Consider the following 13,512-nt stretch of genomic DNA (forward strand, 5'->3'; position numbering starts at 1 on the left):
GAAGCCCCGCCCTCAAGCGCGCGCCGGGCCGGGGCCGTGTGAAGCGCACCTTTTGCACGAGTCCCGCTCGCCGCGGGGCGGGACTTGCGGGGCGGCGGGCGGGGGAGGTGGGGGGAAGCCGACGGGCTCGGCCAATCGGAGCCGCCGCTCCCGGAACGTCGCGAGCGGCCCCGCCCCCCTCCCCTGGCACGGCCCGGCGGGCGGGGGGGGGCCGCGGCCACCGGGCGGTACAAGGGGGGCGGGGCCGCCTGTCGCGAGGGCGCGCGGGCCAATGGCGAGCGAGGCGGGGGGCGGGGGCGGGCGGGCACCGCCGGGCGGGGGGCGGTGGCCAATGGGGCGCGGGCGGGGGGGCGTGGCCTTGCCGGCTCGGGTTCCGTGTGGAAAGAGTGAGGGGGCTCGGGTGCAAAGTTTGCTCGCCCAGCGCCTGCGGAGGGAGCGGCGGTGGCCGGGCCGCCGGCGGCGGGGAAGGGGGCTGCGCTCGCCCTCGGGGCTCCGCTGCGCCCGCGGGCCGCTCGCCGCGCCGACCGCCGGCCGCTCTCCTCGCGCCTCCGCCGGGCCGGCAGCCGCTGCCCCGGCGCGATGTGCGGGGGGATGGCGGCGAAGGGGCCGGGCGGGCCGCGGTGGTGGCAGAACCGGCGGGCGCGGCTGCTGTGCATGCTGGCGCTCACCTTCCTCTTCTTCGTGGTGGAGGTGGTGGTGAGCCGGGTCACGTCGTCGCTGGCCATGCTGTCTGACTCCTTCCACATGCTCTCCGATGTCATGGCCCTGGTCGTGGCGCTGGTGGCCGTGCGCTTCGCCCAGCGCACCCGCGCCACCAAGAAGAACACCTTCGGGTGGGTGCGGGCCGAGGTGATGGGCGCCCTCGTCAATGCCGTCTTCCTCACCGCCCTCTGCTTCACCATCCTGCTGGAGGCCATCGAGCGCTTCACGGAGCCCCACGAGATCCAGCAGCCGCTGGTGGTCATCGGCGTGGGGGTGGCTGGACTCATCATCAACCTGCTGGGGCTCTGCCTCTTCAACCACCACGGCGTCGGGGGCCACGGCCATTCCCACGGCCACGGGCACTCACACAGCGGCAGGCAGCACCCCCGCAGCGGCCCCAAGCCCGAGCAGCCACCCGGGGATGGGGAGGCTGCGCTGCACCGGGAGGAGACCAGCACCTTGGTGGAGAACTGCAGCAGCTCCAACGGAGTCAGCCAGGAGAAGCTAGGTAAGTCCTGCAGCAACCTCTGCTGTCCTGCCCCAGCATAGAAGCGCCAGGGAAGTGGCAGAGGTCCCTTCCCCGAATAGGGCGGTGGGCATCCTGGTCCCACCTGGTGCAGGCTTCATGGGGACCACCTGCCCTTCCTCCTGGGGAAGAGGCAAGGCAAGAAACTTTCTTAGTGGTGTTCTCAGGCACACAGCTGTTGCGTCTTTACCTCGCACCTTTCCTTCAAGTGCTGAAAGGAGCGCCCTAAGTTCTGAGTTTGTCTTCCAGACAGGTCAGAGTGTGCAAGAGTCTTAAGGTAAAGCAGTTTGCCTTGGAAAAAGTTGGTGCTGGTAGAGAAAGCACATGACAAGTGTTTTTCGTCTAGCGACACAAGCTCTCAGGAGAAGTTGCCCTAATGCCATCTGAACTGGCTGCACATCAAATAGAGCGCAGCTCAACACCTTGGTCCTGACAGCCGGATCTGTCTGTTGGGTCGGTTATTAGCTACCTGAGAAGCTAATCTCAATCTGAATGTGACATACTGAAGTACAGTCCATTGCAATAATGTTGTACTTCTTCGTGACATATGTATTAATAGGAAGAAGTCTTGGAAACTACCAATCAGAACTGTGGAAGTCATGCGATAGGCATTGAATGTGGAGCTCGCTGGTGTCAGAGGACATGCGTGGTTTCTTTGAATTAGTTTTCTTTAGCTTTCTAAAGCATGCACCTTCCCACTCACTCGCACATAGAGATAAATATAAAATCTTCCCTTCCCAATTGTGATCAAACTGTCTATTTTGTGGGAGGAATTTCTTGGGGTTTTTTTTTAATGGATCCAGAAGCCTGGATAGTTTATTTTGAAGTCACTCGGTCGAAGCCACGTACTGTGTGCTAGCAGAATGAAAGGTGTGTAATTGCCGTTTCTCTGCTCTAATCATATGAGATCCCTGTTACCACGAGGAAGGGGTTTCAGTCTTCAGAAGCCATGTCTCTCCCTTATTTTCAGGGTGACATCAGGAGACCGCTGTTTTAGCTGAAATGGAGCTTTAATTGAGCAGAGCGAACTTTGTTACAGTTTCGGTTTTTCTGTGGTCAGAGGTTCCAATACACATTTGAGAAACTTAGCTCCTGCTCTCTCCCCCCCCACACCCCCGGTCCCCGTTTTGACTCCATGTTGGTTTTGAAAAGACAGGTTTTGCAAGAGGATAGGAAAGTTCCTCTGAATATAGTACACCATTTTCTTGACCACATAATAAGCTCTTAATGTTGGTTTAGTACCAACAAAGGTATCCTAATAATTAGTTTCAAACCATGTAAAATTCCCTTAACTGTTGATCTGATAGATATCTTGGCTTGTGAATTGTTCTTGCATGGTGAGACATGGTGAGAAGTTGTGCTTTTAGCCAAGTTTTGGACTAGTTCTGGGCTAAAAGATTCATTTATAGCATGGATTAAAATGTATACTGTTTTGAGCTAACTTGTCTGGAATTTCTCATGGATGTCCTTCTGGCAATAACAAATAATTTGTTGTGGGTATTTAGGTGGTAATAGGGCATAATTTTGGTCACAGTGAAACTTTGAAATAAGCTTGTGTTTCCTTCTATGCCCTGTCATGATTATGTAATGGATGGAGTTATTCATAGTTTATCCGTGGAAATGTTACAGGTAAAGGTGCTTGGAGAGTTGTGAAAAGCTGTAAGATGTGTAGGTGAAGACTAGGAAAACGACTGAGAGTGCTACTATGCCTTCATTGGAAATTACAAAGAGGGGTACACCTAGATTTCCTAAGGTGGAAGTGGAAAGCTAGTGATAGCCCTAGGGGCTAGTCTTGCACGGGTATCTTTGTGGATATACTTCACGTGAAGTAATCAGTTTATAGTTAGATTTAAATGAGCATATTTCGAATGGACATGTTTTAACTTTTTGCCATTAAAAAATCTCAAGAGCTTTCTGGAACCGTGTTTCCTTTTACCCACCCTTATAGATAGGTCTATTGACTTTACAAATCTTTTCTCTGAGTACTTGGTATGCAGCAGAGTGTCAGAAAAGTTCCTCTTTCCTTGTTCTCATCATGGACCCTGAGGTCTGAACTCTGTAACGTGAGATATTTTCCTCTAATTTATTGATTTCTCTGGAAAGCTACAGGTCCCATGTTCCATAACTCATAGAAGTTGTGTGGAAAATGTAGCTGGAGCTTTAGGACAGAAGAGGGATGCACAAGGTTATGAGCCTGAGGCTTGGAACTGACCTGCTCAGCCGCCTTCGTAGAAGCCCACCCCTTCTTTATGATTACAGAATTGCAGTCATGAGAGCCGAGCGGCAGAAGCTGCAGGTCATGCTAACATGTTCATGTTTACAAAGCTCTGAACTGAATAACCACGGAAGCAATAAGCTCCTTGTTTCAGTTTGTCAGGCTGGTGGCTGTTACATTTCTCTAACACTGGAAGTTTTCTGTCCAAAGAAGAACTTCTGAAGAAAAGTAGGAGGTTAATCATGTAAAATACTTTCAATTTTGAACATTGGAAGATGTTTTTCTTTCAAAAAACATTCTTCTTTGTAATGATATGTGCATTTATTCCTTTATAGCTAGTTAGGTATGGTGGAGTGGTAATATCGGAGACAGTTTTGACAAAGGAGGGCACCAAAATGTTCATTTATGCATTGCATGGTCCATGACCATGAAGGACCATGACCAGGCTTTGGGTATCAACAGCTATATGTCACTTAACAGCTGTATGTCACTTTAAAAAAAAAAAAAAAAAAAAAAAGTACGTTTTATAGGTATTCTGAAATATAAATAACACTAGTTCATAGCCTCTGAGAGCTTCAGTGATAAGTTATGCTGTACTATAGTCAATACTGCTGATAAATTCTGTGTTCTAGACCTAAAAGCTCAGCTCATTGTATGTCATAGTTCTGCTGACTCCATGCGCCATCTCAGGAAAACTTCCTTTTCCTTGAATTCAGAAGTCTTTTGGAAATGAACTACTAAAACTGAAAAGAAGTTACTATAAAGCAGTATCCATAAGGCTTTTTTGCTTCTGGCCTCATAAATTTTAATATAAAATAGCAGTGCAGTCCTATGGTTTAAGAGAGATTTTAGCAATGTGATTAGCCTTCTGGCTTTTCAAAGGAAGGAACAAAAGTAAGTTACTTAGCTACTTAACCAGCTTTTTTATATATGCTCTGTAATTCTGCATTTTGTTTAAGAAATGAACAGTGAGTAGTCAAATGGTTAAATAGCTGGAAAATGTGAAAACAGTTTTTCAGTAGAATAAATTAAAATGCAGTCATCCTCATATTTTGCCACTCTACATCTTTGAGCTCCATGTAAAAGCAATTGCCATCTAGACTATTTAGATCACTTATTGGGACAACTGAATATTTCTCAGCCAGAGAAAATGTTGCTAAGAGTTAATGGGTAGAGTTGCTTGGTTTTCAGTTTTGTACTTAATGTGGCAAGCTTAATGTTGGTTATTATTTTATATGGAATTATAGTAATGCATAGTATTATAGCATATCTCTAATCATTCTACTGTTTTCTTGTCAGGTGATATGAAAGACGACATGGCTGACCTACAAGTGAATGGGAACGCTGGTCATTATCCTCTGGATGTAGAGGAGGTTGTTGAAGAAGACTCTAGTGCGCAGCTTAATATGCGCGGAGTTTTTCTGCATGTTTTTGGAGATGCCTTAGGTTCAGTAATTGTGGTAGTGAATGCCTTGCTCTTTTATGGGTTGTGGAATCCATGCCCCAAAGATGGGCCCTGCTTTAATCCATGTGTCAATAATCATTGCATGGAAAACGCTACTTTATCCCAAACACTTGGCAGAGCAAACAAATCTGAGCAAGAGAGCATTACGGTGGCTGGTCCATGCTGGTTGCTATATTTAGATCCCATTCTTTGTTTGATGATGGTTTGTATACTGCTGTACACAACTTACCCATTACTTAGGGAGTCAGCCCTTATACTTCTACAGACTGTTCCCAAACAAATAGATGTTCATTCTTTGAACTCAAAATTACGTACCCTTGAAGGAGTTGAAGCAGTCCATGAATTACACATTTGGCAGCTAGCAGGCAGTAGGATCATTGGCACTGCTCACATAAAGTGTCCTGACCCTTCCACATACATGATGGTGGCAAAGCGCATAAAAGAGATCTTTCATGATGAAGGGATTCATGCAACTACCATTCAGCCTGAGTTTGCCAGCGTTGGCTCTGAATCAGGGAGAGGGAAATGTGAATTTCCTTGCAGGACTCAGTGTGCTTTGAAGCAGTGTTGTGGAACAGGAGAAGATAGTACTGCAAAGAAGACAGAAAAGTCTTCGTCACTTAGTATTTCTTGTTCAGAAGTTGTCATTGAATTTCCGAAAACTAGGAGGACTAAGTCGGAGAGCATCCCTTCAGTTAAGCTAGAGGCAAACACCGATCAAAACGAGCAGTTTGAATCATCTTTGTAACTCCCCGAATGGTGCTACCTGAGTTTTGGTGACTTTGACAACAGCTATATTGCAAGAGGAAGAGACAGACGTTTGAGATGCAATTTTGCCAAGTAGTGTAATTGCTGAAGTCCTTGTTCTTGTCATATTGCTAAATCTAGAATGCTTGTTTTAAAGAACATAATGTCACTGTCATGATACAATGTGTTTATGTGGACTTTGTACTGAGACAGACAAAAAGTGCACCAATGCTGTAACAACTTCAGAAAACCAGTTTCAACGTTTTGGCAGAGACACTTTTTGCTGTGCTTCACATTAAAATATTTTTTCCAGTGAAAAGCTATTTGAGGGATAAGCATGTAGGAACTCAATTTGTGTTACAGATTTCTTGGACCTACTCTTTCCTTTAATAATTGATTTGTAGATATTTTAATATATTGTTTATTTAGAAGCCCTAAGGAAACCAAAGTTCATAGAACATTTTTAAAGATGTAACTACTTAAAACTGGAAACCACTTTGCAATTTCACATATTTTTCTTAAATCTATGTAATAATAAATGTGAAGGCTTTTCTAATGAATTTATCGTATAGCATATTTTAAAGACAACATCATGTGATTGTTAGAAACTGTCCCCACTTTTTCTGGTAAGGTAGTGAGGTAATTAAAGTCAACTGCTTGTGAAAATATCAGATGTGGAAGGGGTTTTTTTTCTACCAGAATGGAAGTTCAAGCTACTGTATACTGCTCTGTGATCAAGACGTGAGACTGACCGATAAAGTAACGCATACTTTCATATTTTAGGGATTTTCTGGTGGTTTTCCTTATTTCCAAGTTGTGTCTGGTCATAAAAATCTTCAAAGTTTAAAGAATCCTTGACTCACAGTGCTATGAATAAAGAGCTGGAGCTTCATTTTTAACTGATGCTCAGTTTACTAAGATAAAAGCATTAGTTATGTCAGTAAGTGCTCTGTTGGGGAAAGTCTGCCAAGCACCAACAGTGTAATTCATGCTTTTAAGCATAGACAGTAGCCTCCGTAACAAGTAATTCGGTGGTGCATTTTGCTTGTAGTTGAGTGTGTGTCTGTAAGTGCTTGCAGTGACTGCGGTCCTGGTCCCCTTCATGTCCTCAGGAGCATTCTGTTGACTTTTGAGGAGGTGGGGCAGGGAGTAGGATTTAATTCACTGTATTTCACACTTTGAGATGTTTATGTATCACATAATTTCACTTATTAAGTATCCAAATGGTTTAATATGTTAACTCAGTTGACAACTGGCTCTAAAGAAGCTGTTACAGTATGCTGCCAACTTACACCTTAACAAAGGAGAAACTGGTCTATGGACTCTGTGAATTTGGCAGAGACTGGATGAGAGTCGAAGATAAAACATACAAGAAACCTAATCTAAAACCCTGACCCTTTTGATCCAGCTTCAAGTTATGTATGGGAAATAATGTCTTGTGATTTAAATGACTGCTCCTATGCTCAAAACTGGAAAACAACTTAGATCTTCCATTGTTTGCTCTATGACTCTGGACATGATAAACATTCTGCCTCAGTTTCCCTGTCTTAAAATGGGGATAATACCTACCTCACAGGGGTGTTGTGAGGCTTAACTCATGTGTGGAGAGCTCTGAGATCTGTTACTGGAAGGCACTGGAAGGAGTATAAGATACTAAATTACATGGTATTTACTTCTTTTACAAATGTATTGCAATACCTAGGCACAACAGAGGGAACTGAGGATAGTTTTGGCCTTACGAAATTCTTTGATGCTGTGGTTTTCAGGTTTTTAACAGTATTTAAATGTAGATTTTTTTAAAAAAGAATGTTTTGTTAGCGAAGGGAATGTAGCTTTGCCTCCAGATACAGAACACCTCGCTAGTTTGCATTTCTAATATGTGTCTCATATGATAATTGCTCCTAAGTAGTTCAAAATAGTGTGCTGCTCATCAGACCTGGATTGGCCCAGGTCATGTCAGTGGTCTTACCCAACTTCTCAGCAGAGCATTGCAGTCAACTCTTGATTATCCATGGGTGGATTACCGGTGTTGTGTATTAACTGTGCAGTCTACAGGGCCAGATGAGCTCTGTATCACATGCCAATGCGTTGCCCAAATGCTATGTGCCAAAGCATCGGGGAGAGTAGAGGAGCTCAGTCCAGTTTCACGAGAGCCCCCTCTCACAAGGTTTGTGAGCTTGGGTGCAGCGCAGCACCATGCAGTTATTTTGCCTCTTGGCTGCTCAGATGCATCCACAGGAAGCTGCAGTGTGTGGATGGGTCGGTTCAGCTTTGTGCTAGCTTGGGGATGTTGGTGCTTCACAGCCATTGGCATCGCTCACCTTTTTCTGTGTTTATGCTTGTTGTATAGTCTCATAAACTAACTTAAGTATGTTAATATAGTATTTATATATGTTTTTGTTTTGTCCGAATTATCTTAACACTTTCTTCTGTTACCTGTATATGATCTAGAGTTGACTGTTAAATGAGATCTTGTATGAGACTACATTTGCAGAATATGCTACCACTGCTAGTATACTACAAAGTATTAACCAAGTAAATTTTGAAATGAACAAAGTACTATTTTTTTCGGAAATGTATATCCTTGCTTTTTATGGTAAACTTTGACTAATTATTTTGATCACTAGTTTAAAATTGGTCTCAGTCATTAGTATGAATTATTGAGGTCCTGCTGTATATCACTTAGGCACCATAGAACTACTGCTCTTTAGTTTATTTAAAAAAACAAACCCAAGACAAACCATAGTAGCACTGAGAAGCCTGACTTGCTTCTCTCCTGGTGCTCTTATAAAAAGAGAGCAACTATTAAGTCTTGACAGTTGCCACCATTGGTAAACAGTCTCAGTAAATGCATCTGAATAGATGGAGTTGTAGTCACTAATTCCATTGTAACTATTTAATCCTTTTTTTGTGCCAGAAGTCATATTTTTCTATTTCTGTGTCCATTGCGGGCAATGGCTAGCTTAAAAGACAAAAATCTCTCCCCCATGTTATTTTTATTATCAGGACAGAGATGCAGATGTGACGGTGATGATGATGGGGACAGAAGGGGGAGTTGTGTGGCCTCTCTGTCATGTGCTGTGTTGTATGTGCAGCACCAGCTGGTGTTAATGGGGCCCTTTAGTCTCTTTAGCCCTTGATGGTAAATTCCCTGAGAGCATATAGTCAGGTTAAGGTGGTGGCTGTACAGCAGCAGGAACACAATTTTTGTGTTTGTTCTGGCTGTATAAGACCAGACTGTAGCCTGCTAGCTTGCGATATAGTTTGATTTTTTTTTTTTTTTTAATCTGATCTGTCTGTGGTTACACAGACTTGATTTGTTCTGAAGATCACAGTTCCAGAATACTGGGAGCATTCAAAAACACTGCACAGCCTCTTTTATTTTTTCCACAAAGCGTGAAACTAGTGAATCTCATGTAAGTGAACACTGCAGTGGTGGGGAGCTAATTGTATTGTGTATCACATTCCTGAATTTTTAAAATAAAAAAATATGGAACACTGATTTTAAGGAAAAATAAGTTTGTATTTCAGTGTCTAGATTGTTTATGCTTCTGATTAAATGTGTCAAACATGTACCAAACATCATTGGGTGAAATATTTTACACTTAGGACATGTCTCATCCAGAAACATGCTATTTTAGAATCACTTCTTAGATTGTATCTGCACCTAAGGTGCAGTGCAGAACTAATTCAGATACTCAGTGGGCTAGCCACAGTACCATGAAGCTTTACCTTTTAGCACCGTAAATTGCTTCTGTGGAACCCCTTATAATTTTAGCTCGATTGCTTTCAACATCCACTCTAGGCTTTTGGTAATATCTGTTATTGCTGCATCATGGTATTTGGTATGGACATACACATAGTTATGTAAAAGACAAAACTAGCCCCAACTTGTGACTCCCAAAAAGTCATGGCAAGGCCTCAGTCCTGTAAATTTCTGTATTCATGAATAGTTTAATTGGGCTGACGAGTAGTTACTTGCATGCAAGGAATTACTTGCAGCAGTGAGTCCAAAGGTTCTGCCAGGACAGCCTGGCTTTTGAAGAACAACTGAAAGTACCTAGATTTTATGGATGTATTAAAATCAGGACTGTGGTGTTTTTAAATTTGCTGCAGAAATACTATCAGTTTGTTATAATTCCAGGATTTATTCCTTTTCCCCATTCTCAAAAAGAAAGGAAAAAAAAGCCCACCAAGTGTCCTAAGACTTGTTAACAAGTTTAGCTAAACTGACATTTCTGTTTGCTTCTCAGATTGGGCCATCTGAATTTATTAAACACTGCCTAGTGGAGTTTGGGGAGGAGGGATAAAGATTCTTGCCATTCTCCTTCCCCTGCCCCCTGCTTTGACTGCACTTTCTAATCTCTTCAGCTATGGAGAGACCGAGGGGGACAGAGGGGGTGAATTTTGTAGCTAGATGTTCTAAGTTCCACGTAGAGCGAATGGGAAATACTGCTAACTATATTTAAAAGTATATAAATATGCTCTGACTATTTTAGTTTCATAGCATAGCATCAGTTGCGCCCTTTTTAGGTATGCATTGAAGTTGTTCAGCTCTGTAGTAACTTTGGTTTTTTCTTTCTCTGCTGGATGGAAAGAGGTGGATGCTCCATTTGCCTGAGCTAAAGCCAGTCTTGACAATTTTCCAAATCAAACGTGGCTTTGCTGATAACAGGAGGTCTGATTATGCCTTATGACCTTTGCTTTGTGTGGTTAGCTGCCTGTGGGGTACAATACCATGTTTTAGCAGGCTCATGTTTATATTTTTTTGCATTCACCATGTTATCTAAGTAGTTGAAGAGCAAAGCCACAATACTGAAAAATATCTTTCATCTGTATGTCTCCAAAAAGCACATGGGATTAATTTGGCTTCTTTTTTTTCATGTCCTGGATCCTGCTTCTGAGCAATGTTAAAATATAATTGGCATAGCTAGTGTTCATTGATGATACTTCTTTTTGCCTTCTTTTAAAATAAATAATGATGTTCCTTTTTTGTTGTTGTTTTTGTTTTGTTTTGTTTTGTATTGAGTATTAAAGTCCTGAGAAAATAAATGGAGCTCTTGAATGCCAAATACTTTTAGTTGGGATTTCTTTCTCAGGTCAGTTCCTAGGAAGAAATTTGACTAGTAGAAATGCACTTTCACTGTCTCCCAGAACCTCAGAAACAAGTACAAAGAGCACAACTAGAAGAAGAGGTTAATAAATGGGTTGTAAAATGATGGCCTCCAACTGTCTGGATTCCAGGTGCAATTAAAAGAATAGTTGCTCAGTTATAGTATCATGTGAAGAGTTAATTATGCAAAATGCAATTTTTTTCCTGCATTTTTTTTTCCTAAGAAAAACAGCCTTTGAAAAGAATAAAAAAATCTTCCTGTCCTGTTAATTGGCCATGGTTAAATATCTAACATATGGTGGGTCAATAAGGTAGGCTTCCTAGTAGAAGTCTGTACTGTTTTATTTAATGTCTTTGGAAGATAGATACTTTAGAGCAGAAGATGCTTTGGTGTTCTTCAGCTGCATTTGTTTCAATTCAGAAACACTGCAGTTTGTAAAGTTTGTTGTGAGAAAAGTACTGACTGCAGAAAAAGATACAGCTGCCAGCAATAATACTGAGGAGGTCAGGATTGTTACTAATACCTGCCTTGAGCTGTTCGTGAGCTTGCCGTGATGAGTTCATTTTGGAGCCCTTCACTGGTCCAGCTTCAGCAGCTGCTTTTTTCTGCTTCAAGAGAGAAAAGTGATTCCGTATTATTAGTTATGTATGTAGGAGGGTATGTTTGGTTGTGCTGTAAGCATTGCACATGAGCTTGAGTTTCACCATTTTCCAAAGCTGCTTCTACCTCATCATGAAAAGATGTGATTTAAACTTAGTATCAACATCCTTTATGAGACATGCTAGTGTGGGAATTTTTAATTAATGGGATGGGAAGCAAAGCTTCAGGTCTATAGCTTACTTTTGCTTTTACACGTACCTTTACCCATGCCATTCCTAGACCTCCTGCCCCAGATGGTTGGTTGCCTGACCACCTGAAGGACCGGATCCAGCTCCCAGAACAACTCCTTCTTGCTGCTTTTACATCAGAGAAGCTGATGCCACAGGGGAAGGGCAGGATGGGAGTGACGCTGTGTCTGACGCCAGGCAGGCGAGCACTTTTCAGCAGGAACCTTCTCAGGCTGATCTGTGCTAGCACCCCAAACCTGGTATGAAACCCTTGCCACCGAAACTTTAGTTAGCATTTATATATATGTATTTTGTATTATCTTTTCTTTTTTTCGTGACAATCAACAGAAACTTTAAAGTAGTGCTTAGGCCAAGTTGTAATCCCCCCTCCTGTCACCCAAGCTCCATTTCTAGTCGCAGCATGGGTAGGCATCCCAGCGTTTCCCGCACACCAGCGAGTGGAGCTAAGAATAGCCGTGGCGATGCTGTGGAACAGGATGTGCAACCTGCTGTGTTTGTTCCTGTGTTTGTGCTTGTGTTGCTGGCCTGGGCTGAAGCCTGTCCTCCTCCATCTTCCCTGCTAGCGCTGCTGGGCTCGCTAGGTGAATTCGTTAGATTTAATTTATTAGATCAGGTTTGCTGTGGGTTGGCCTACACTTGTTTCAGTTGCATTCTGCAGTATAGGCAAAACCTCTGCTGAGTGGGATATTTACTTGCTGCTAGTCTTTCTTGCTTCAGAGTATGGCTGCCGAGTGTAAGTGGTTGCTGCTCGCCCGCTGCAGACCTGGATTCAGCTTTGCTGGTTGGTTTGATGCTACCGTGTCATCCTTCTAGCCGAGGGTGCAGCTCAGCAGGTGTGTGCAGCGAGTACAGCATGGTGAGTCTCAGTAGGTAACTAGGTCATTGGCGCTTACCTGATCTTGGTGCTCATACCCTAGTTTAGGAGTGAACAACACTCCCACAGATAAATGCTGCACATACTGCTATACCCTCGAGGTTTTTGCATTAGGCAGCGTTGGCTGGAGACACAACCCATCGTTCTTGTCCTGGGGTGCTCTAGGAGTCTCCCCCAGTCAGTTGCAGACAAGCTGATTTTCCCTTCAGAAATGGATTAGGTGAATTAACACAATTTGGGTGACAATTTTCACTCGTATTTTTGTGGCCACATGGGAAGGTTCTGACCCAAATGGATGGGGTTGATTCTGCATGCTTCCAGCTGAGTGTAAGGAGGGGTTAGGTTAAAATACCAGGTAAAATCTAGGCTTAAACAGTTAATCTTCTAAATACCCATAGTGGCAGAGGTCTTAGACTTTTATGTCATGCTATTTTGAAGGGATTTGCTCTTCTCACATTGCTGTTCAAAAAAAAAAAGAAAGGAAGAATTGTGTTTAATTATCACAAGAATTATTAGCCAGCCTTGGTAGCTGTGTTTCAAGTTTGTCTGAAAATCTCCCAGCATATAGTAGATGCACAGTAGAGACACTGATGAGTTAGTCGGCAAGCTGTGGCTAAAAAGGAGGTGTTTGGTACATATGCTTCAGCTTGGAAGTGGAATGACACTTGGCACCATAATGTCCCAGTTACCTTTTTTTGAAGGAGTAGGAAAACTACAGAACTAAATACTGAGTCAAGCTGCGTGGGCAGAGCTCCTGTCTCAGGACCGGGCTGATGTCACGGTCACAGCGTGACATGGCTAGCCGTATGTGAAAAGCTCAGAGCATCACCCAAGCTGTATATGTTGTTCAAAACCTCAGTAACATTTGCTGAAAACTTGCGTGGGTTTTTTTGCCCTAACATATTCAGAGAAGTTTAGCCACACAACTTAAACATCTGACTACCAATTTAGAAGGTAAGCTGGAAGGCTTTAGACCATGCTGTGTAATTCACCTGCGTTGCAACAGTGTGTGCTGCTCTGG

General features: G+C 43.5%; 1 protein-coding gene across 1 annotated transcript; it reads left to right on the plus strand.

The window, feature by feature from the left end:
• The first annotated feature begins 383 nt into the window (after positions 1-383).
• On the plus strand, positions 384-10,648 carry SLC30A1 (solute carrier family 30 member 1). The gene is made up of 2 exons (XM_052806068.1): positions 384-1,210; positions 4,743-10,648. Exons 1-2 carry the CDS (start codon positions 580-582, stop codon positions 5,654-5,656), a joined length of 1,545 nt encoding a protein of 514 aa, XP_052662028.1. The 5' UTR covers positions 384-579; the 3' UTR covers positions 5,657-10,648.
• Positions 10,649-13,512: the final 2,864 nt, after the last annotated feature.

This window comes from Harpia harpyja, chromosome 13, assembly GCF_026419915.1.
Source record: "Harpia harpyja isolate bHarHar1 chromosome 13, bHarHar1 primary haplotype, whole genome shotgun sequence".
Classification (NCBI taxonomy): domain Eukaryota; kingdom Metazoa; phylum Chordata; class Aves; order Accipitriformes; family Accipitridae; genus Harpia; species Harpia harpyja.